This window comes from Pangasianodon hypophthalmus, chromosome 24 (genome assembly GCF_027358585.1).
Source record: "Pangasianodon hypophthalmus isolate fPanHyp1 chromosome 24, fPanHyp1.pri, whole genome shotgun sequence".
Taxonomy (NCBI): domain Eukaryota; kingdom Metazoa; phylum Chordata; class Actinopteri; order Siluriformes; family Pangasiidae; genus Pangasianodon; species Pangasianodon hypophthalmus.
The window spans coordinates 17,903,655-17,928,809 of NC_069733.1; the positions used below are offsets into that span (position 1 = coordinate 17,903,655).

Sequence of the window (25,155 nt, forward strand, 5' to 3'; positions counted from 1 at the left end):
TTACTAGTTTCTGCGTTACTATTCCTTCTGTGATCCTGTGATGACGTAAGAGTTCAATTCATCAGTGAATGAAGCGTAAAAGGAAAAAAAAAAAAACGGTACCCTTTGATCCTGGCGCTATTTCATGAACGTAATCCAAAAATACAGACATTTGTGGCATTATGTTAATTGGAGATTTATTTGTTTTTTTTTGTTTTTTTTAAGTTAAGATTTAGATTAATCTCATTTAAGTGACCGTAGACATTTGGCTTAGATCTATACTAACAGCTGTAACATCTTTATTCGTGGTTCATCCTAATCTCCACCATTGCAATACCATTTAAAAAAAAATCCTAGCTAAGTTATGACAGAAACATGGACAATTGAGTATGTGAGCTTCAAGAGAAGCCTCTCTTACTTTGTGTGAATAGGAAATGGTCTACTTCCATTGTGACTGCTGAGTCACATTACTTTCCCCTGAATGTCACTAATCAATGTGACAATTTTGTGAAAATGGGTATAAACATAGTCCCTGGTTCGAGTCCCCTGATCTCGGGTTACCGTCTGTAGTGTTTCCCGTGTTCCTCCCGGGTTCATGTAGGTTTCCTCACGTTGGGTTTGCTGTTTTTTCTCCCACCTCCCAAAAACAAGCCAGTCTTTGCCATGCGATCGACTGGAATCCCATCCAGTGTTCCCGGGATAGACTCCGGATTCACCGCCACCCTGAACCCGGATAACGAGGTTCCCGAAGACGAATGAATAAATGGCCATATACCTTCTTTATCAGGTGATTTTATTTTGATGAGAATTTTATTATTAATTTTCTAACCTGTTTCCATTTGTTTACGTCTTGGCCTGAACACCTTTTTTCTAAAATTTCAGTTACATTTGTGTAAAAACCGATGGATTAAATTTACTTATAATTCTATAACTAGTGCACTTGTACGTGTAGAAGGTAGGAGGCTTCACACGTCACTTTTTAAAAGTATATTTATTTATTTTTTCTTAAGGAAGACCATGACTTCATTGTTTATATAGTCTTGATGGATGGATGAGTCCTGGTATTTAACAATCTGTTCAATTTTCCTAATACAATTAACCTCCAAAATACACTTTATTCACTTTTTAAACTATCAGAATGTGTTTTAGCATGTTAATCAGCCTTTTTAATTTTAATATTATTAAATTATTATTATTATTTGTTGTCCAGAAAGCTGCATTGTGGTCTTTTTGTTTGTATGTTTGTTTTTGGTCATTAAAATTTTGACGCCATTTTTAACGTCCATCTTTTCCTCTGGTTTGACGTAATTCAGGCGGTTAAATCCAAAATGACTCCTTGTTGGAGATCAAGTGCACTATTTAGGGTGCACTAGGCGTTATTTCATACCCTACATTGTGCCCTTGTGTAGGAAGCAGGACGCCATTTTGAGACCCGTCCGGCGAAAAGCCATTGTAATTTACTTCCGTGATGTACACCAATCATATTTACTAAGGGGCGGGATTAACCAAGCAGCGTGTCTTGCTATTGGTTGAGGCGAACGTCTGTCACGCATTTCCCCCTGAAACCTGAATAACGGCGAAGGAAAGGGATATTTCTCATCAGCGCTTGTGGTTTTTTTTATATATATAAAAGGATAAGAGAAGAAGACAGAAATCAAAACATATCTCCTGGGATTGTTGTAAGTGTTTCGCTTTTAAAAAACAATCTTTGTATTTGTTGTAGAGGTATAAAAAGAAGAAAATAGATGAAAATGTCGTGTTATGGTGAAATGATGAGAGGCACAAATGGTCACAAGACAATCCTGTGATGCAAAGGAGAGGATTAAATAAGGAAAAAAGATGTACAGCTATATGGATAAATGTATAGACTATATAGGAGCTACAGAAGTTAGGCATTATTATTAAATATTAAATGATGTATCAGATTTCCAGGAACACAGAGCACAGTACAGGTGTCACCAAGGCCGTGCATAGAGCGCCTGTAATACATTAGGGGTGCCAAAACTATTGCAACAACCCGTTATTCCTATCAAAACCACATTTCTAACAACACTAGAACGTGTATTAACTTTTATTAACCTTTGAATACATTTCTAAAGCGTTCATTAGTGCAAGTTTGGATTGATATAGACTATTCCTGTTAACAAACATAAAGTGTATCCTGGTCTAGAAAAAACAAACAAAAACATTTAAAATATATATATTTTTTGAGGCTATGAGGCATGATTTGAAATTTCCACAGTATGATAATCTAGTCTAAAAATATCTTTGTTTCACGGTATTAATCAACCATTTAAAAACAGGTGGTACATTTAAATATTTTTACAAAATTGTGTAAGTACGTTAAAAGTATCTTTTGTATCCTTATTGTGTGCGTATAAATGTGTATATATATAAAAACAAAAACCAAAAGAGCAAATCCCTGAATTGTTCTTTAAGGAAATGACTTTTCCTTACAATCTCATACCCTGGACCTCATTCATCAAGCTGGATACGAATGGATTTATGTGTAAATCGTTCATACGAGTGTTTACATGAGAAATTCGGTATTCGTAAAAGTCCCATAAATTCGGAAAAACGTTCGTATCCTACTCGTGCTCCTGAGTGTGTGTAAATTTTTACATATAAGAAGACTAGCTAACATAAACCTCGACTCGATCGACTTCAAATCATATAATCTGCATGGATTACTGCACTTATATCTGGAATATACTGCTGCAGTTAAATTGTTTATTTTTTATTACGTTTACAGCAGACGCCCTTATCCTGAGCGACTTCTAGAAGAGCTTTGGAGTTTCTATAAAAAAAAAAACACATCCTCATGATAGTTCACTCGGTCAGGGACTAAGAGCACCATCGAGAACATTTTGGGGGGAAAAAAACAGTCCTTTTATATTATACAGTAATTAAAGAATATAAAAAAATAAAGAAAACCCATAAATTTAGAGAAATAAAACTAATCATTCATTTTAGACAAATGAAATGGTGGTGTGTAAACAGAGGACGGGCCGAACTGTCTGCGCAGAGCAGTAAGCCGTAAATAAACGCCTCAGCTGACGGAAGATTTAAAGCTCGCATTTTATTATTATTATTAACGTTATATATTATTAATTTATTTTATTTTATTTTTTTTGTAGCCAAGTGAATGAAAATAAATTCCACATCTGCTTTTCAGGCTTTACCCTCGTTGCTCATTTCGTGCTCCCAGCTGTGTATGCACTTGACCTTTTATGGAGTTTTGTGGGCGTCACTAAATGCAAATGAGCTGTATCCGAAACATTCGTGTAAATCCACTGGCAAATTTTAGTTTTATACACAACTTTACTAAAACATTGATAAATGAGGCCCAGTGTTGGTATTTATCAGGTTGTCATTATAAGCTGAAAGAAAGAGTGGCTGTGAGGAAAGGTGATGCGCTGAGCCATAAAAATAATAATTATTATAATCTAACTAGTTAGTTAGTTTAGTTGTGGTCAGCAATGTTGTGTTTTTCTGTGTGTTCGATAGCCGTTGTGTATGATAAAGTTACGAAGGTGTTAGAAACGGCAGCAGGGGTAGCAATGTAATGTGTTTACAAAAGTAATGGAGTAAATACACAGCCATTTAGATGCAAAAGAAACAGTTACTCTTTGGCAAAATCATTCCAGCACCAAAATTTGTCTGGTCTGTAACCCAGAACCAGCAACGCCAAGGGCTTGGGAGGTGTGCTGTTATGTTACCATAGCAACAGCCCGTAAACTAAAACTGTTATTATTCATTAGTCACTCTCACATTTGATTACGCAATGATTGAACTCTGGTTTAAACACGGTTCTTTAAAAGGTTCCCCCGGTTCCCTGATGCAGCACCAGGTCTGTGTCGTTGGGTTACGGTACTCCCGGGATTTCCACGTGCTGCTCGTTCTAACATCGCTCCGTTGTTCCGATTTCAGGAAGTAGTGTTGTCGAAGATGATCCACAGTTTGTTCCTGGTGAACTCCACGGGAGATATCTTCCTGGAGAAGCACTGGAAGAGCGTGGTGAGCCGCTCAGTGTGTGATTACTTTTTCGAGGCGCAGGAGCGAGCCAGCGAGCCGGAGAACGTTTCCCCGGTGATCCCGACGCCGCACCACTACCTCATCAACGTGCTCCGACATCGTATCTACTTCGTAGCTGTGATCCAGAGCGAGGTTCCTCCTCTGTTCGTCATAGAGTTCCTGCATCGTGTCGTCGACACGTTTCAGGTTTGTGTGTGTGTGTGTGTGTGTGTGTGTGTGTGTGTGTGTGTGTGTGTTGAATTAAAACATTACTAGTTCCTCTCCTTCACCACACATTTCACACTAAATGGTAGTAATCAGCCAAGACATCTACATTAGAAGTGTGACATTTGTTTTATTAATTTTTTAAAAATAAATATTTACATAAAAACCACATCCAGTTCTTAAAGATGTCGCACTAACGTACACATGCTGGTTGAAATTTGCATCTGATAACAGATAGACCAAATCCGTATCATTCCTCTGACCTCAGGTCGCAAAGTACCAACTGCAGTCACGTTACTCCAAGTTTGAATTGTTAACCAAATACTAAAAGTAAAAAAGTGGATGTATTAGAAAAGATAACATGGATCTTACATCCGGTAGCCTACTTTGGTCAGATTATGAAGAAGAGTGAGACTATTATAATTAATTAATTATTATTAGTAGTAGTAGTAGTAGTAGCACTACTATTATTGTTAAGAATTAAACACTGACTTCACATCAAAAGTGAATGTTGCATTGTATATTACTTCCTACTATGTTGCAGTCGTGCCACACTGAAATGCAATCCCTGTTCAGTCACAGCCCTAAGCTGTGCTCTTAAAGACGGCCACCAAGTGGACAGACGTTATAAGAAGGACACTGATGTTAATTTTGCTGTAACGATTGTAAACGAAGCTGTAACGATTGTAGTAGTAATAACGAATGAACCCAATCCCCAGGACTATTTTGGCGTGTGCACTGAGGCGGCCATTAAAGACAACGTGGTGGTGGTGTACGAGCTCCTGGAGGAGATGCTGGATAACGGCTTCCCCCTGGCCACCGAGTCCAACATCCTGAAAGAGCTGATTAAACCTCCAACCATCCTGCGCACCGTCGTCAACACCATCACAGGTAGCGATCACGACTCTGTAATCACCTTTATACCATGTCACTGTCGAATTCTGGATTCTGATTGGTCAGGAGATGTTGATTAGATTTCTATAACAGCAGCTCTGATCTTTTCTGTAGTATCAGCACATTCACACGCCGGACGCTCCACATAAACGGATATAAAACATGTGGAGTCGTTGATATGGTTAAGTTCTATAAGGAGATTTTTGGAAGGAGTCTCCAGTGTCAGCATTTTGTAACAGTCAGAGGTAAAGCTGCAACAGCGAGTTTACACTTTTTTGTGGTTTCTCGGTGACAAGCTATGATTTTTTTTGTCTTAACTTCAAGAGAGAGGAAAAAAAAGAGGCTGGTGAGGGAACAGCTGCTTATAGCTGCTGTAACTTGAGTGAGAATCCAACGTTAAATGTAACTATAAATGGATAAAAAGTAAGACAGGTCGTTCTTTAATAAATAAATTATAATCACAATCAATTTCAGCACTCACATGTCTAACAGCCTTGTTGGCCTGTAGTTAAATCTTGATTGTGTGTATATGTGTGTGTGTGTTTTAAACAGGAAGCACGAATGTTGGAGAGCAGCTCCCCACAGGTCAGCTATCGGTGGTGCCATGGAGACGCACCGGAGTCAAATACACCAACAACGAGGCTTACTTCGATGTGGTGGAAGAGATCGACGCCATCATCGACAAGTCAGGTACACGACCTCGTCACACCCGAGTGTGTTCTGTGTGTACGCTGTGTTTATACTTCAGACCAGGACACAAAATAACAAAAACCATCTTTAACCGAACATTAAAAGTTCACCAATGGAGTTATTGTTAAAAATCAGATATTATAAATATCTGGTGATGCAAAAGTAATAAATGTGACTTTAAGACCTTTAAGTAAAGAATGTCTATTAGTGTTTATTAGTGTTAATAGTGTATTATTAGTATATGTGCAGAACAGTATGCTTAGGCCCAAAACAAATGTTGCGTGTTTAAATACAGTTATCAATAAAGATTGTCTAAGAACATAATTTATTTGTAGTTTTAACAATTTACTAAATCTGAGATTACAAATTAAAGCAGTGCCAGTAACACCATTTGATTCGCTGATTATTTTTGGTGTCCGCCATTTTTTTTAATCTTTTATTTCACACATGGACCCACATCTCACTGGAAAATCTCCTTTATCTTCAGTTGCCTGATTTTCTTTCGTGATTTTTATCCGTTGTGAATCACGTATACTTTGGAAAGGTGCTGTATCCGTTTACCGATATTATTGTATTCCTATTATTATTATTAGCGCTGCATCGATACATCGATTTCTTTGGCATGTCAGTACTAAAACTCAATGCCGAAATGAGTATTAAACAGTCAGAGGTGTCAGAGAGCATTTTTATTTATCTCTGTTTATGATGGTTCATGCCGTGTGCTGCTAGTAATGAACTGATTTTTATGAATGAATTTCATTCATTTCTCTGTATACAATGAAATTAGGAGCACTTCTTCTGACTGGTGTTAAAAAAAAAACACATAACATTAGACAATAAATAAAGTGAGTATACCATGTAATATAAAAATATGTATGTATGTATGTACAGCAAGTATACAGTATAAAGTATATACAGCAGGTGACTAAGTCATAATATTGCACATTGAACATTCAGAACGTTCTGAAAAGTGACCAGTGATAGTATTGCACATTAACCTCTACATTGGTGTAAACAGTTTAGTACAGACACACAGAGTACAGATTGAAATGGAATAAGTGGAATATGTTAAGATGTTATGCCGTTTAAACAGTATCTTCAATAGAGAGCGTGACGTAAGTGCACAGAGCTGTTTCAGCAGGTGAGGTCATTAAAAATGAGGGCAAGTTTCCGTGAACTGCACCCTGACTCACGAGCAATGTGTAGAGCATGCGTCTCAGTGCTCAGTGCTCGCAGAAGTGAAGTGATCAACAGTTTCTTTGCTCTCTCACGTCGCTGTGCCCACACTCGCCAATACCTTTGTGCAATTATTATTATTATTATTATTATTATTATTGGTAGTATTAGTTGTTGTTGTAAAATCAGAATTTCTTCTCCTCCATTGTTTAGGTTCCACGATCACGGCAGAGATTCAGGGTGTGATTGATGCGTGTGTGAAGCTGACAGGAATGCCGGATCTCACACTGTCATTTATGGTGAGTGTGATCATGTTAATTTCGAACACAGCCACGTGGCTAAAAGATATCTCACTATATCTGACTGTATTCCAGATGTTAGCTATAAGAAATGGGCGGGGCTGGCGACGTGACAAATTTGAGTGAATTTTAACTTTATGCATATGAGAAGTGAAGTAATTTGAAGGCTGCCATTAGGACTGAGTGCCAGTGGTGTGTTTGTTTCTTCCCCATGACTGTGAAACATATTTGTTCCTGTTTGTGGTTCCTGAGACGGGCGGTGAGATTACAAGCCTGAAGTTTTTAATTTACTCAGAACACAACAGCTCCAATGTTTCCGATATCATACCTTTTAGGCCTGTAAAATAGCCGGCAATGTTTGTGACGATCATAACGTTGTTTTAAGCTTTCCTGTAACAGCAAGCCTTGTCATGTTTCATCCTTTCCTTATATTATTATTAAAAAAATGATTTAAATTATTAAATGTGTAAACGAAAGTATAGAAAGTTTTTCTCTTTATTTCATATCCCTCTCTTTCTCTTTCTCTTTCTTTCTCAGAATCCTCGGCTGTTGGACGATGTGAGTTTCCACCCGTGTGTCCGCTTTAAACGTTGGGAGGCCGAGCGAATTCTGTCCTTCATCCCTCCGGACGGAAACTTCCGGCTGCTCTCCTACCACGTCAGCTCTCAGAAGTGAGAGAAACTTCTTCTCTTCCTTTTTTCACATCTGTTTTTAGATGTTTTTTCAGCTCTTTACATCCTCACACAAGCACATACGAGCACATTTACAGCACATATATGAGGTGAAGTTTTAAACAAGGACCATTTGGATAAACAAGAAAACAACGTTTATAAATGATAGAGCGAAGATTTTAGATTAATCCTTTTGTGGCTGTTTTAGCCATTTCTGTACGCTTTTGATTTTGCTTGTATTTGAAACCTTTAAAAATGTTTTAACTTTTGTTTAGCACAGCCAAGCAACTATTACCTGATACTTCTGTTTTTTCACTTGAACTTACTGTATCAGCACACTGGATACAAAAACACACACACAAAAAACAACAGAAAATCAGATTTAAAAAATTATTTTTTGAAATTATTCAAAAAAAATTTTCTGTTTGTTTACATTACAAAAACTGGCAAAGACATTAAAATAAATGCAACAGCTGTCTTGTGCCAGTTTGATAAACTACGACACCAAGCAAAACACAGCACTTTTGACAGAAGTTGACCAAAAAAAAGATTGTTTTTGCAACATTGTCGTTAAAAATAAAAAAAGCATGCAAATTAATTACTTGATGTGCGATCAGTGACCTCTGCGCATTAAGGTATCACACTGTGCAAAGACCAAAAAAATGCTCACCAGTTTTGATGGCTTAAACCTCCTCCTCCTCTCTCTCTCTCTCTCTCTCTCTCTCTCTCTCTCTCTTGCTCTCTCTCTCGCTCTCTGTGCTTCCTGTCCTCAGCCTGGTGGCCATCCCGGTCTACGTCAAGCACAACATCTCGTTCCGCGAGGGCAGCTCTCAGGGCCGCTTCGACCTGACACTCGGCCCCAAACAGACCATGGGGAAGGCCGTGGAGTCGGTGCTGGTGAGCAGTCAGCTCCCGCGCAGCGTCCTCAATGCCAGCCTCAACCCTTCACAGGGCACCTACACCTTCGACCCCGTCACCAAGGTACCACACTAACACAGCGTACCTCACATTAGTTAGCTTGCTCAAACTACCATGGTATATCTGCTGCTTGATACAGTAGCTGTGTTTGAACGGGAATCGCTAATGAGGCCGGCAGTTATATAGTCATAAATATCAACATTCTTTGCAGATGTGTTGGTAAATTACTAAGAAAAGACTCTGTATGACCAGAATTATAACATAAAATACACTTAGCATCGATCCGAACTTCTGGCATATTGAGAAACGTCAGCATTGCGTCACAACTTCCGAAATTGTGAATACCACATAAGCATTGTTTACCTCTTAGCTAGCTAATGTTATCACAGAATTGTGATTAAGAAGCTTGCTAATTTATCCAATGTGGTTAAACTGTTGTACTGTGAAGTACGATTAGTGTTCTGTGCTTAGAAATACGTCAAGCCAAAGAAGTGGGGAAAAAGTGTTAAGCATTTTTCCACGTGGTCATGTTTGAAATTTATGTTGAACCTAAGCTCCCAAAATCAGAATGTACGTCAGTCAAGTTGGGCTCATTAGAATATTTGGCCACACTATTATTTAACACACATATGAATGTAATATTGTCCGTGTGTGCAGCTCTTGACGTGGGACGTGGGGAAGATCAACCCACAGAAGCTGCCCAGTCTGAAGGGCACCATGTGTCTGCAGGCCGGAGCCTCCAAACCAGACGAGAATCCAACCATCAATATCCAGTTTAAGATCCAGCAGATGGCCATCTCAGGTACCACTAACTAACAGACCTTCAGACACACTCAGTCTGGTGTTGTGACGTGGAAAGTTCTCCGTATTCAGAGCAGGCGTTCATAGCTGTTTACACTGATTTCCTTTGGGCCACATTCAGAATATTAAATGAGTTTGTAGTTCACGTCTCCAACGTTACCAGATTTTTAACTTTAAACTTTAAACACAAACAAAAATTTCAGGAGAACTCTAGGAAAACTCAAAAGGTTTTTTTTTTTTAACAAAGGGAAACAACTTTTTATTTCATAAAGATGTTTTATCGTATAGTTTTTATATATGTCTGAGAAACAGGTTAGTTCCTGTTCTCACTTACTAGCAGCTACAAACAGTCTTTCCCTCACCCTCTGAAATTGATAAGACAAAAAAATCACAGCGTTTCACCTTACCAAGAATCCACAAAAAGCATAAACTCCTCTGTCCTGAAGATTTCAGAAAACCTAAAGTTCAGTACAGCTTTACCTCTGACTGTTACAAAGCACTGCACTGACAGTGGAGACTCCTTCCGTAAATGTTAAATAAACATGTCCTTACAGAAAACTTCACCATATCAGTGATAACTCACATCCTCGTGTAAGTTGTGACTCTAGAAATGATGGCATCTGTCATGCTCTCACAGCTGCAGTCATAGAAAATGAATCAATATCATGTGAATGAACCAGAATCATAATATCATTTATCATCATTTATGGTTTGCGATGCTGTGATTTGACCACTAGGTGGAGCACTTGGCTTTATTAAGGTCTGTGCTCTGTCGGAGTTCAGCGCTGATCCTAGCAGGTCATCCGGGTTCACATGCAAATGTAGCTTATGCGTGTCGCATCCCGGCACCATGGTAACGTATTATACAGTACGGACTCTCAGTGACACTTTGTTCTCTTTCCTCTTTTGTCCTAAAGGCCTGAAGGTAAATCGGTTGGACATGTACGGCGAGAAATACAAACCTTTCAAAGGCATCAAGTACATGACCAAGGCGGGCAAATTCCAGGTGCGGACCTAGAGGCTGACCTCCTCTCCAGCTTCCAGCCGTCTCCAACGACAGCGAACGCACAGCGGGTCGTTACACTGTGGGGGGGGAATCAATGGGGGCTTGGAAACGGAGAATATGAGTATGGGGTTGATTTAAGTGGGAGCATATTTTTCAGGATTTAAAGGAATTCTTTGGCGGAAAATGCTGATAATGCTATTTGAATGCTATTGGTTAAGCGTCCTTCCTATACATAATAGCAACGTTAGCATTCCTGAGGTAAAAGTATTCCTTTAAACATAGCCACTGTTCTCTTGTGTGGATGATGAGGGAAGCATGCAAGTAGTGTGTATACAGTCTGAAGAACAGACTCATCTTCCTAGCGTGATCTTTAGCCCGCTCTCGTGTCCGGGGTTAGTGCTCCTAGCTTTAATTACAACATTTATAAGAAATCCAACAAATTTGCTCCGTCCTTTGACTTCCTACGAATTATGCAGTGCGTTGTCTTCAGATGTTCTGCTTCTCTTTTATTGTCATAGTCAGTTTATTTAAATTTCTTCTTGTTGACTCAAAAACCTTTCATTTTAAGTCATGGAATTCTACTTTATTTATTTAAAGCTTTAATTATTGAGATAAAAGATGGCAGCATTACATCTTATTCCATAAGCATTAAGCATTACATCTTATTCCAGATGCAACGAGGAAATCTACTTGAAAAACTACAATACAGTTAACAATGAAGGGGAAAAAAAAACACTTCAAACTTTTACAGTTAGTTGATTGATATCTAGTGCATGTCACTGTAAGCCTGCCCTCTTATTGATCATGCACTTAGCTTTCCATTTTGCTAATGGCTTCACTGCTGAGACACTACCATTACCAAGCCGACATCGGTGCTGTATCCTGAACCACATTATCCCCCAACTTTATACCGTTCACAAGCACATCTGGACAGATTTGTTACACCCACATGTCTTAGATCCAGAATATATCTCTGAGGGAAATACTATAACCACTAGTTCACTGACTGGTGAACATCTAAGTTGAGGCACTGAAGCAACAAGGACCAATAAAATACACTCCGATGGTTGTTTGTCACTGGATATTTTCTGTTTGCCGTGTTTGTTTCTCGTTTCCTGCAAAATAATAATAAAAAAAGTCTGAACTAAAAAAGTCATTGCTGTGTGCTTTAGAACTAACAAACAAAAACCCCAAGCACAGCCAGGTTGAGGTTTTTTTTTTTCTTCAGGCTCTGGACTTCCATAAGACTGCTGATGGATGATTCCCACAAGCTCTGACTCTTCATATGCTGTAACTCTCCATAAAGTCTGATTGTACGTAAGCAATGACAAAGCATCAGTTCTGACTCGCAACAAATCAAAACAAGTTCTGATTCTGTAAATTCGGACTCTCCGCAAGCTCTGACTCTGTATGTGCTCCGTCGCTGTACATTCTGATTTTCTATAAACTGCAAACACACAAGCTCTGAATATCCACGATTTCTCACTCTACTCTAAATTCTGACTCTACGTGAAGTCTGACTCTCCATAAACTGACTCGGTAAGCTTTTACTCCCCCAAGCTCTGACTCTTCACGTATGCTGACTTTCTGCAACTCTGACTTTCCATAAACTCTGACTCATTTTAATAACTGACTCCTAATAAACTCCAAGTTCCGACTACAAGCTCTGACTCAGAATTCTCTGACTCACCACAGGCTTTAACTCACACAAGCTGTGACTCTACATAAGCCCTGACTCTGTGTAAGCTGAGCCTTTATAAGTTCTGACTCTCTACAAGCACTGACTCAGCATAGTTCCTGATTTCCCATCAATTCTGTTGGCTCTGTCTCTATAGTCTTTGACTCATAAAATCTCATAAAAGCTCAGACTCTCCATAAAACTGACTTAATCAAGCCCTGACTCTGCATAAATACCAACTTATCAGTTTTGACTCTCTACAAGCTCCTAACCTCATAAACCCCATGACTCTCTAAAAACTCTGACTCTTCCCAGGTTTTCACTGCATAAGCCTTGGCTCTCCATAAATTCTGTCTCTCTTTAAATTCAGACTCCACAAGCTCTGACTCTATATACTCTGACTCTTAATAAGCTCTGACTCTATATACTCTGACTCTTAATAAGCTCTGACTCTATATACTCTGACTCTTAATAAACTCTGACTCTATATACTCTGACTCTTAATAAGCTCTGCCTCTATATACTCTGACTCTTAATAAGCTCTGACTCTATATATTCTGACTCTTAATAAGCTCTGACTCTATATACTCTGACTCTTAATAAGCTCTGACTCTGTATACTCTGACTCTTAATAAGCTCTGCCTCTATATACTCTGACTCTTAATAAGCTCTGACTCTATATACTCTGACTCTTAATAAGCTCTGACTCTGTATACTCTGACTCTTAATAAGCTCTGCCTCTGTATACTCTGACTCTTAATAAGCTCTGCCTCTATATACTCTGACTCTTAATAAGCTCTGCCTCTGTATACTCTGACTCTTAATAAGCTCTGCCTCTATATACTCTGACTCTTAATAAGCTCTGACTCTGTATACTCTGACTCTTAATAAGCTCTGACTCTATATACTCTGACTCTTAATAAGCTCTGACTCTATATACTCTGACTCTTAATAAGCTCTGCCTCTATATACTCTGACTCTTAATAAGCTCTGACTCTATATACTCTGACTCTTAATAAGCTCTGACTCTGTATACTCTGACTCTTAATAAGCTCTGACTCTGTATACTCTGACTCTTAATAAGATCTGACTCTGTATACTCTGACTCTTAATAAGCTCTGACTCTGTATACTCTGACTCTTAATAAGCTCTGCCTCTATATACACTGACTCTTAATATGCTCTGACTCTGTATACTCTGACTCTTAATAAGCTCTGCCTCTATATACTCTGACTCTTAATAAGCTCTGACTCTGTATACTCTGACTCTTAATAAGCTCTGACTCTGTATACTCTGACTCTTAATAAGCTCTGACTCTATATACTCTGACTCTTAATAAGCTCTGACTCTGTATACTCTGACTCTTAATAAGCTCTGCCTCTATATACTCTGACTCTTAATAAGCTCTGACTCTATATACTCTGACTCTTAATAAGCTCTGACTCTGTATACTCTGACTCTTAATAAGCTCTGCCTCTATATACTCTGACTCTTAATAAGCTCTGACTCTGTATACTCTGACTCTTAATAAGCTCTGACTCTATATACTCTGACTCTTAATAAGCTCTGACTATAAGTTCGGACAGTTACGTTTCCTCCATTTTGCACTTAGACCAAATTTTGGTCTCTTTTAAATCAGTTTTTTTCTGAATTTACTCATTGCTAATTTTCAGTGAAGTTTTGTTTATTGTTTTTACTTTATTTTAACTGGGAATTTGTCCCTGAGGGTGCAGCTCTTTACTACTTGGCAGAATGACAATTATTGCGACCAGCTGTTTTCAAACCACTGATTTGCCGTCTCTGGGCTTATTATGGCTCTAAGGTTGTTATTTTTCCTCCATACCACACGTCCTGTATAGTGCTTTATCCAGATCTGGTTCTCCAAATCTCGCTGCAGAACGTCTCCATGCTTATCTGTATATTTTAACAGAACAAGCAGTTTGGTTTCACATAATTAGACCTTTATTTGCTGATAACATTTTTCTAATGACGGTAAATGTTGGGTTTCTTTTTTTTATTGTTATTAATCCATTATAACAGTAAGAATGATTAACAAATGACTGATTTACGACGTGCATTAATATAAAACTCAAATATATAACAGGAACCACCTTTTCCTATGAAGTGCAAAAGGTTGTGTTAGTTTTAATATAAAAGTTTTGATATTAAGTAATTATTTAAAGTTTCAAATCTGTGCCTTGTGCACAAAATATAATACTTTTCCACTACCTCTAAAACTAAGATTTCGGTTAATGTATTTATTATATTTGAATAGTTTTATAGTAATTATGCTGTCATGACACAAAGCTTTACAGGAGTTTTACATTTATGTGATTTTTTTTTTTTTTTTTTTTTTTTTTTTGATGTATAGTCATGTCTAAAATCCTAAAATCACATCACTCCTGCAAATTTTAACCCCTCTGCTCCCATAAAACTCCACTCCACACTTTCCTTCAGCCCCACAGCCCCAGCTCTTCCTCCTCCTCCTCCTCCTCCTTCTCTCTTTTTTTAAACTCTAAGAGCAATGGACACTAAAGGAGGAGCCCAGATGGACACAAACTTTTTCCTCCATGTGATTTTAGTCTTGAATGAAATTGCAGTGTCACGGTTTGGCAAGCAGCTCGTCACTGCAATGCATTCTTCTTGACTCAGCTTTTTTTTTTTTCTTTTTTTTTTAATCAGCAGTCATGCCTCTTTAATCTCCTGTAGAAACTTTGTGTTTAGTTTTTCTTTTACTTCAAGAGTTTAGAGAGACTTTAAAAAAATAAATGCTGAGAATATGCAAAGGCAAACAGGACCTCTTGGTGAGTCCACTTTCTGTTTCTCCTGTTGCCCTTTGATGTGTCTTTAAGCGCATGTTGTGTGTGTGTGTGTGTGTGTGTGTGTGTGTGTGTATTCCTACTAGGGAAAGTGATTAACTCATCACTGCTGCAATTAGTCCAATACACATCGATTGCTGATAATCTGATCTTAACTCGTCTGTCCTGAGTCCTGTACTTTCTGCTGTATTTGTCTTGCTGATCAGTGCGCGAGCTTTTTATCATCTTTTTTTTTTTCACCTTTGTATTTTTATTTACTCACTCTTTGCTGGTGTGAGTTGTAACACATTTGACCATTCACACACACGCAAACTGCGGGGTGCTTTATCCCGGAGCGTGTTGCGTTTTTCACCTTGTCACGTGCTTGATAAACTTTAGAGAAATGTCAGATTAATTGCAGTTCACTAAATAGTTAACACCAAAGCTGACACTTTGGGGGCACGTGCCAAATAAATAAATAAATAAATAAATAAATAAATAAATAAATAAATGCATAGCTAAACACATTCCTTAGCTTCATTACATGCTGTTTGCAAACATGCATAAGACTTTAAATCATTTTTTTTTCACACTTATAGGTTATATTTGTTACAACATGGCTGTAAGCGCGCGACCGTTAGTGACGTCCTTTCTTTCTTTCTTTCTTTCTTTCTTTCTTTCTTTCTTTACCTCCTTCATAGTAAAATAGTGTGCGGTTTGGGACATGCCCCCAGCCATTTAACTCGTAGGGGGATTTTTTTTTTTTATCGAGCCACGTGCTCCGAGTCGTGGCGCGTGCATTTCAAGCTCTCATTCAGGTTTGTTGCATTTTTTTTTATTATTATTATAAACATACATCATTAAAAACAACATATACACATACTATTCGCTGTTTTCACGCGCATGTTGTTGTAGTTTTCTCAGTTTTCGCACATGAATTACTAAGAGTTCCGATTAGAAACTATGAGTTAGAGGTCTGGGAGAGGCTGCCCATGTGTCTGTGTGGATATTTGTACCAAAAAAAAATAAAAAATCGCGACTGATTTGTTGCTAAAAGTGACAACGTGAAGATTATTGTGTAGTGTAGCAACTTACAAGTGACTGGCAACAGCAACACTTTCCTGGAAACACTGTAAACTACATGAAGGTGTGAAATCTACATATTAGAAACTTTCAGTTGAGGCTTCATGGTAGAGAGAGAGAGAGAGAGAGAGAGAGAGTGTGTGTGTGTGTGTGTGTGTGTGTGTGAGAGAGAGTGAGACTAGATTTTTTAAAACTGTTTCTATCTAGGTATCAAGTGAAAAAAGTATAAAATTGACAAAGCTTTCTTTAAACTGTAGGCTACAGCTCCTCCAGTGCAGGTTACTTCAGTTCATCTGTCATGTCATATCCACAGGATATTATAAAATGGTTCAGTTTTATTTTTAGCCAGATCATATTGCTAAACATACAGTGAACTGTTCTGTAACTGTACACACCTTAAACTGTATATGCTGAGACACTAGTCAATGCATAGATTCGACAAAATTCTTCAGTCTATAGCAGTCTGTGCAGCCTATTGCTTCTAAACGCCTGTATACATGCTTATATACGCCTATAACACCTATATAACTGCATCATTACCTTTTCTTAGTCTTAAACTAAGGCCATGCTGACTCACACATGCTCCTAATGCTTTATAATCCAACCGTAATCTTTAAACAGCTGACATTAAGGTTTATAAAACCTGTAAGGATGTACATAGATGTGGCCATAACATAATGTGTGGATTTATTATCACTACACATTATTTCCAGACTCTTAACAGAAAGAAATATGTTTTTCTTACTGCAATCGAAGTTGTATGTAGATATTAAAAGCTACAGAGTAGTTATTATTGTATCTGTATTAAGTATTTGCTTTAATAAATCAGTTTTTGTGATTATAGATACTTAATTTAGACATAATCTTGCTTCTTGGGGCATTATGGTTGCCAGGTTGGGTGAATTTAATGCTGGTCCTCATTTATTTTTAATATTTCACACTGGATAAATAGTTAAGATTAGCAAACCTGAATAACCTGAATTAGGCTATAAGTACAGTTTATAATAGACAGAAAAAGATTTTAAAATATTTGCTATGTTGAATTGAATACTTCCAATCTGGCAACCCAACTCACATGGTTTCCTGAGTTCATTCTCACTGAAATATTTAAAATACTACACCATGCTGAAAAATAAACCTCTAATGGAAGTGGTTCAGATGTTTTTTGTTGTTGTTGTTGTTGTTTTTTGACCTAATACAAGGCAGAAATGTTAATCTGTGTTTGAAATCTTTCAGAAATGTTCACACACCTCTGATGTTTGGTAGCCCAGTCCACCAGTGTGCACAAGTTTAGGAAGTGTAAACATGGCCTGGACATGTTTAACGTTGTTGCTTTCTAATTCAGGTTCGTAGTAGCCCCAGTGTTTGTGGCACGTCGAAGGCCATGATGGTTCGGCTAATTTTAGACGGCCACTCAACCACAGACTGAAAAAAGACTCTGGGCTTGCAGAGAGCTCCAGGACGGAAGATGCCGACTATTTTTAGACCAGAAAGAGCACATGCACTATTTTATAAACTAACCATATTATATTCCTGGCCTTAATCCTCACATTACACCCTTTGCACAAACATCTCATGCTAATAAACACACGCTTCGCATGTTGCGTGGTAATTTTACGTGTTTAATTTTTAGTTTTCACGTGTCGGCTTTTATTTTGCACCTGTCATTTCTTACACAATTAATTAATTGTCACAAATCTATCATTATTTATCTACATTTCAAGTGACTTGAATATTTCTTTGTCACACGCATTGCTCACATCATGAGGGTGTAACATGTTGAAATGCACCTTCACTCGTTTTTCCACATACCACTGTTCTTTTTTTTTTCCTTATTACACGTGAAAACGTATGACCACATGTGAAATGCATGAGAAGAGACTCTGTATGTACGTGCACTAGGATATAAGACAGTAACAGCAGGATATGTAGTGCACTATATGTCCAGTAGGGAGGCGCGTGATTTACTCCACACTAGAGGGGATAAAATAATACCCTTTGTAGTGCACTACAAGTCCAATTAGAATCGAGCCACGGGTTTTCTTCTTTCTTTTCTTTTCTTTTCTTTTTTTTTTTTTTATTAAAAAAAAATAGAGATCATTGTTTATTAGAGGGGGGAAAAAAATGCAGACGTGCGGATGAGATTTGCGTTATTATCACGAGCGCGAGACAAAAGACTGGAATGTGCGGGGTGCGGGGTGCGGGACTGGAGACAAAGGAGCACGCGCGCGTTGGTTCCGCGCGTGGGTAGACGCGCCATTACGAGCGCGCGGTTTGTCACACGTCTCACGAACGACAACCGTGTGTTTTGTGTGTGTGTGTGTGTGTGTGTGTTGGGTGTGGTGTGTATTCATCATAGCAGCTTTCCAGTCGTGCTGACTGTGCGATGCAGATTAATCAGGAACTGATACCGCACTACAGACCTCCCTGAAGTTCCGTTATTTAGAATTAGGCACGCACGCACGCACGCACGCGCGCACGCACGCACGCACGCCACCTCCACCTCCACCACCACACATGCGCGCGCTTGTGTGCAGAACGTGTGCTTATTATTGAACACTTATGCACTGCACCGATTTCAACCCCCTTAAGCTCCAAACTTAACACTCAGCTATTCATCCTAATGTGAATAATGTTATTCAGTAACTACACTGAAGCTAACAGCAGAAGTATGTCGTGAAGACAGGGAGAAATGTCGAAATGTCCAAATCTCTGAATGTCTGAATGTCTGAAAGGCAGGTTTAGGTGGCCAGACTCTTAGTTCTCAAAACTGTAATTACTAAATAATAACTACTAACTAGCAGTTCTCTTTACAACAGTGACTCTGTAAATGAGCGCGAATAATAAAAAGAGTCCCGGTGCGCCGCAGACCCACTTTTAGTACCATGAAAGTACTTTTTTTTTTTTTGGCGAGGGAAGCTGATTTTTTTGTACATTCTTGTAGGAAAATTAGCGTCAGCTTACGTATCTAGTTCACATTTTCCACAATAAGAGTGTAAATACATGTTGTGCTTTGATCATAGCTGTCTTTACCCCAGAGAACAGAGGTGAACCTTGTCGTGGGGATGGATTTCAGGTCCAGACATTCTAGACAATTGTGTGCTTACAAATTTGTGGCAGCAGTTTGGGAAAGGCCCATATATGGGTGTGATATGTGTATATATGTACACTCACTGTCCACTTTAATAGGAACAGACCTGCTCATTCATGCAGTTGTCTAATAAGCCAATTATGTGGCAGCACAATGCCTAAAATCATGCAGATACAGTTCAAGCTTCAGTTAATGTTCACATCAAACATCAGAATGAAGAAAAAGTGTGATCTCTGTGACTTTAACCGTGGCATAGTTGTTGGTGCCAGATGGGCTGGTTTGAGTTTTTCAGAAACTGCTGATCTCCTGGGAATTTCACACACAGCAGTCTCTAGAGTTTACACAGAATGGTGCAAAAAACAAAAAACATTGAGTTAGCGACAGCTCTGTGGGTGGAAACGCCTTGTTGGTAAGAGAATTCAGAGGAGAATGGCCACGTTTTACATTCATGGTGAGCAGAAAAGCATCTCAGCAAAACATCAAACCTTGAGGTGGATGCGCTACAACAGCAGAAGACCACATGAGGTTCCACTCCTATCAGCCAAAGATGAAGACAGCTGAAGATTAGGGGAAAAAAATCCCCTGGTCTTTTTCCAGTCTACACCTGTCCAGTTTGGGAGAGTCTGTACCCATGATAGCCTCAGATTCCTGTTCTTGGCTGATGGGAGAGGAACCTGATGTGGGCTTCTGCTGTTGTAGCGCATCCAGCTCAAGGTTTGATGTGTTATGCGTTCTGAGATGCTTTTCTGCTCACCACGGTTATAAAGAGTGATTATTTGAGTTACTATAGACTTCCTGCCAGCTCAGACCAGTCTGGTCATTCTCCTCTGATCTCTCTCATCAACAAGGTGTTCCAGCCTGCAGACCCTCCGCTCACAGGATGTTTTTTGTTTTTGTTGTTCTCACAATTCTGTGTAAACTCTAGAGACTGTTGTGTGTGAAAATCCCAGGAGATCAGCAGTTTCTGAAATACTCAAACCAGCCCATCTGGCACCAACAGCCATGCCACGGTTAAAGTCGCAGAGATCACACTTTTTCCACATTCTGATGTTTGATGTGAACATGAACTTGTGAGCTCTTGACCTGTATCTGAATGATTTTATGAATTGTGCTGCTGCAACGTGATGGCTTATTGGATAACTGCATAAATGAGCAGGTGTACAGGTGTTCCTATTAATGTGGAGGATGAGTGTATATGTACCTTTTGCGGGCATCATTACAGCGCTGTTCCTGTGTAAAAAAAAAAAAAAAAAAAAAAAAAAAAAACGTTATTGAATGTCAAATCACAAGTTTTGAGCAGTAATTACATTATAATGATATACATAATGAGTCATCATTATGATTCACTGAACCACTCCAGACTTTGAATGAACAGATCCCTCAGTTTATTACATTTAATTGGCTATCATCTGCTATGGGGAGAAACAGGATTATCCAATCAGGATCATGCATTTTTTTCCCCCATTTCTGGAGTATATTGAGGTGATTTTTGGCCTATTATTTTGCCCCAGTCTAGTTTTATCCTGGCTTAGTTGCAGTTCCTTGGACTTTCTTTTTAATCACTTTGACATTCTGTATTATTTAACACTGTTTTTAAAGTAAGATCACTGCTGAGCACCTTATGCTACACACATGTTCACACTAATAAATGACAGTACGACCAGCAGTTGTTCATTTTCTATGTACGTACGTAACACAGAGCTACAATTTCAGCGACAAGCGTCATTTGAATTGTACGGGACATGGTGATGGAAAAAAAAAATATGAGATGGGAGGAATATGTATATTTCAAATCTTTTGCGTTCCTCCAAGAATCTTTTCTCAATTCTATGCAAATTAGTTATGATTAGGTAAAGCAACAAATCCAAACGATTGCCTCGATTGATCACTCAGACCAATCCTACGGTGTGTGTGGTCTGATGTTTCTTCATATCCCTGCTCACAACTTCAGTTCCTACCTGCAGTTAGGTCCTATTTACTGTTTGATGCACAAAAATGGAAGAAAAAGGTATAACCATGGTTTCATCTTATCCTGCCATATACGACCTCTCACTGAATGCATATAGAAACATTCCTAAGAAAAATAAACTATGGAAGGAAGTAGCAGAGATCATTGGTGCCACAATGATTAGCAAAACAGTAGCACTCACGGCACATCCATAAGAGACAAACTACAAGTGTCACGAGTGACTTGTTACTTGCTAGTGAACGCAGGGTTAGCTATTGAGAGTGATTGCCATTTCTTTTAATTTGTCTGTTTGCTCTTTTCTCGTATACTGCAGTCCATCGGTGGCTGGAGGAGCTCTGAACAGAAATGGCTCCTGTGAACCTGCTGAGGTTGGACCGGACCCTCACGCTGCTGTATGGAGAGATGATCTTCTTCTCCTACATCCACTCAACGCCTGTCCATACAGGTGAATGAGAATGAGTATCACATTTCTCCCACAGTAGCAACACCTGTCACGGCTCTGCTGCTTTCCTTCCATCTTTCCCTCATTCTCTAAACCCCTCAGACTTGCACCCTCACCACTGACTGTAGAACTCCTCCGTGGTGCGGTGACCTTCCTGTATCTTTTTGAATTCCTTGTACACCACCGATCACCAGTCCGAGGCTGGAGAACAGAAGATTTCCCAGCATGCACAAGCCACAAAATGGGCTCGCCCCCCTGGCACCAGACGTATATGAATTCTCCCTGGAAGAAGAGGATGCCAAAGTGTTCCTCAGACCCGGGGGAGCGAGCATGGTGTCTCCTCTGAGTCAGTATATCCAAACCGAACACCAGCAGGCGGGACTCTTCTCCATGCCCCAGGATCCTGTGAGGAAGAAGAGGAAGAGGTGCGGTGTATGCGGGCCCTGCATGCGCACAGAGAACTGCGGCACCTGCAACAGCTGCGTCAAAAGGAAGGTCGCACATCAGATCTGCAAGCTCAGGAAGTGTGAAGAACTCAAGAAAAAGAGGGTCACTTGGCAGGTAAGAGGCTGAAATAACAAGTTGGGAGGCAACACTGACACACACGCAGCTCTTCTCTGTGCCCAACAGTCTCAGTGAAAGAGGCGTGCCCTCTATGACTTGGTGTAACTGAGTGTTTCTCAGTACTTGCTTAAAAAATGATTTGGGGCGGGGCTACATATGAGCTTAGCTTGCGTCACAAAATCCACAGATTGGACCAATCATACTCCAACATGCAAATTATTAGAGATCAAAAGCAGTGTAGAAAAAGACTTTCAGCATCTGCCTGCTATGATAGCTAGCTTCAACTTCATATACAGTAAGTCAGAAAACAATGTAAACATGCCTAACTTTTTCCTAACACTGACCTTTTTTTTTTTTTTTAAACCAATTTTTTGTATAAATGTAATCATGTGAACTATAATTTGCAATGGAGAGACCACAGTAGTTATTAAAATCACTGAGAATATAAAAGCACAGACTGAGACATCAATATTGAAATCCTACCTGTGTCAATCTGTTAGCTAGTTTTAGCTAGTTGATAACTGAATTGTGTTTTATTACATTAACTGTTTTCTCATTTTGGTGAGCATCTCTTTACTTCTTATGTATCTGACTCTGTCTTGGGTTCATATGTATACTGTTGCATTTACACACACACACACACTATTGTGTGTGGAAAAGCGTAGTGCTGAATTCCCTGATTTCATCCAAATTTAAGTTAAAATTAGAATAGAGTGTAACCATGAGATCACTAAAGGTTATTTCCTCAGTGAGTACTTTGTGTTCTGTGTGTTAAGAAGCTCTACTTCTTTTTAAGGTCATAAATTGTCTTAAATGGAGTTTTCTCATCCAGTTCTTTCTGAACTGGTTTGTTTTCACTCTTTTGTAGCATTTTTAGCAAGCGAGAGAGATTTGGATTTCATATGAATGAAGTTAAAGCCGCAAGCGTAAATCCCTGCCCTCACTCTTAACCTCATTCATTACTTTACACACCAGTTGGGTCACGTGGGGTCTTGAGTCTGCGTCACTTCAGATCTGTTGGTTTTTTAATGACGTGGAGTTTGACGAGGCTACAGGAAGGAAACGATCTTAAAACAAGACCACAACTTGTCATAGATCCTCCTTGCTTTTGATCTTTCTCTGAGACATTCCTCATCTGTCCTGTCCAAACTTGTCCTCCACACGCCCTGTCTGTCCTGACCTACTTTATCTAGTGAGATCCTGCTCACTTCACAGCTGAGGTCTGGATCAGCCAAAACACCATAAATAACACAATTCGGCCTATAACTAATTGCTTTGTCAGTTGATAATAAAAAGTTCAATCCTTTGTTCTCATTTCCAGTTTGTTGTGTTTGCACTCATGTCTCAAAGCCTGGGTCATTAGCTATAGATTGAATCAGGTTTGCTTCGAGGGGAAAACCATAAAACTGTGCTATTGAGAGTCACCCTATTTAACAGACCTGTTTAACTTAACTTGTTAAAGAGATTTGCTAAATTTAGCTTCGAGCTCTTTCTTTAATCCTGATAAGACTTACCCAGTTCTAGATAGTTGGAAACGTAGGCTTTCAAGGCAACATGGTGTTTTGATTGAAGCTTGACTTAAAGTCGAAAAATGTCTTTAAGAACTGCTGCTCATGTTACGTCACAGGACAGCTTAACACTTGGAGAAAGGCGGTAACTGCCTTCTTCTGCATACATGAGCTCGCCGACAGAAGTGATTAGCTAGAGTTGCTCTGATTGACGGGGGTGGAGTTATACTGGAGGCAGTCAATACCATCCCTCCATTACGGCTTTCTTGGACTCCCAAGCAGGAATCTGCATTTCCGATATCCTCTGGAACACTATTGCAGAGTTCAGGGGCGATCAACAAAATCATCTACTGCAGTTGATCCTAGGAATTGATAGTAAACCTGAAAGAAGTGCTCGGCATGGGTTATACTGTTTCAGAAGATTAGTAAGAAATGTCGGAGCGGAACGATTTAAAGCTTTATGCATCATTAGCAAAACTTTTTAGTCAGAATGAAACTTCAAAGGCAGGCAATGTATACTGAGTAAAACCTGAGTAATGTAATCAGACGTTCTTTTCTTTTTCAGGATGTGAGCTGCAGCATTCTGCATTAGTTTCTGAATTAGTTGATGCTTATTTGAAATGGATAGCATTCCAGAAACCTAGCAACGCAAAGCACAGCGAGAGTGGAAACGAGACTCAAACTTAAATGAGAGAAATGAGACTCAAACTTAGATCAGCATTTCCACTTCCAACGTGGTGATTAAACACGAAATCTTCTAGCAAACATCATGAACACAAGACCATACAATGTAATCAGAACACTGTAGAGAGTAATACAATGAGCTAATAATTTTTATAAAGATCTTTTGTATTCACTGTGGTAGCACTGCAGTTTGTCCCACACTGAAAACACTTCCTCTTGATTCGGATCATAGAGTGATATCAAATCTACAAAAATGGATGTTATAAAGGAGACTTTGGAAGGTGTGTTAGCCTGACTTGCTCTGCGTTTTCTTGTAGCTCCTCTTCTCCCAAAGCCACTGAACCAGATGGTGCAGCCTTTGTTTTGCTGTTTGCTTTAACTTGTTTGTTGAGTGGCAGTTGTTAGCTGTGTGTGTACGTGTACAGTGGTTGCTATGTTAGCAGCAGGCAACACAAAGTACTCATATAGAGACAAGTACACTTTGACTGAAAACGCTTTTAACTGTCTAAATCCTGAGTGAGAAGCTTCTGCAGGATTAGCTCAGTTTGCTAACACACAGCGTGCTTTAAGACGGCCGTTCTTATTTTTGTTGTCGCAGCACTAAGCGTGTGCATGCAAACTGTTGATTCGTGGCTTTAAAGCTCTGGTTTATTAAACACAGATTA

At 39.1% G+C, this 25,155-nt stretch overlaps 2 protein-coding genes across 3 annotated transcripts in view; both read left to right on the top strand.

Annotated features, from left to right (window-relative positions):
- Positions 1-1,518: 1,518 nt before the first annotated feature.
- Positions 1,519-11,824, top strand: ap3m2 (adaptor related protein complex 3 subunit mu 2). The gene is made up of 9 exons (XM_026931032.3): positions 1,519-1,658; positions 3,910-4,200; positions 4,938-5,109; positions 5,665-5,802; positions 7,192-7,277; positions 7,815-7,948; positions 8,722-8,929; positions 9,524-9,668; positions 10,585-11,824. Exons 2-9 carry the CDS (start codon positions 3,928-3,930, stop codon positions 10,683-10,685), a joined length of 1,257 nt encoding a protein of 418 aa, XP_026786833.1. The 5' UTR covers positions 1,519-1,658; positions 3,910-3,927; the 3' UTR covers positions 10,686-11,824.
- A 3,124-nt stretch (positions 11,825-14,948) lies between these two features.
- The window catches only part of tet3 (tet methylcytosine dioxygenase 3), a 52,983-nt gene continuing 42,776 nt past the window's right edge, over positions 14,949-25,155 (top strand). Inside the window, exons 1-2 of one of the 2 annotated variants that reach the window (XM_053228810.1) lie at positions 14,949-15,155; positions 21,606-22,295. In XM_053228810.1, coding sequence (XP_053084785.1) covers positions 21,960-22,295 — 336 coding nt within the window. In that variant the 5' untranslated portion in view covers positions 14,949-15,155; positions 21,606-21,959. Of the gene's footprint in view, positions 15,156-15,868; positions 15,968-21,605; positions 22,296-25,155 lie in introns of those variants that run through there. The other variant, XM_026931142.3, reaches the window with a different exon arrangement.

Coding starts and splice junctions, on each gene's coding strand:
- ap3m2 (XM_026931032.3), top strand. CDS start 3,928: ATGATCCACAGTTTGTTCCTGGTGAACTCCACGGGAGATATCTTCCTG. Junction 5,803..7,191: donor CGCCATCATCGACAAGTCAG/GTACACGACCTC, acceptor TCCATTGTTTAG/GTTCCACGATCACGGCAGAG. Junction 7,949..8,721: donor TACCACGTCAGCTCTCAGAA/GTGAGAGAAACT, acceptor TCCTGTCCTCAG/CCTGGTGGCCATCCCGGTCT.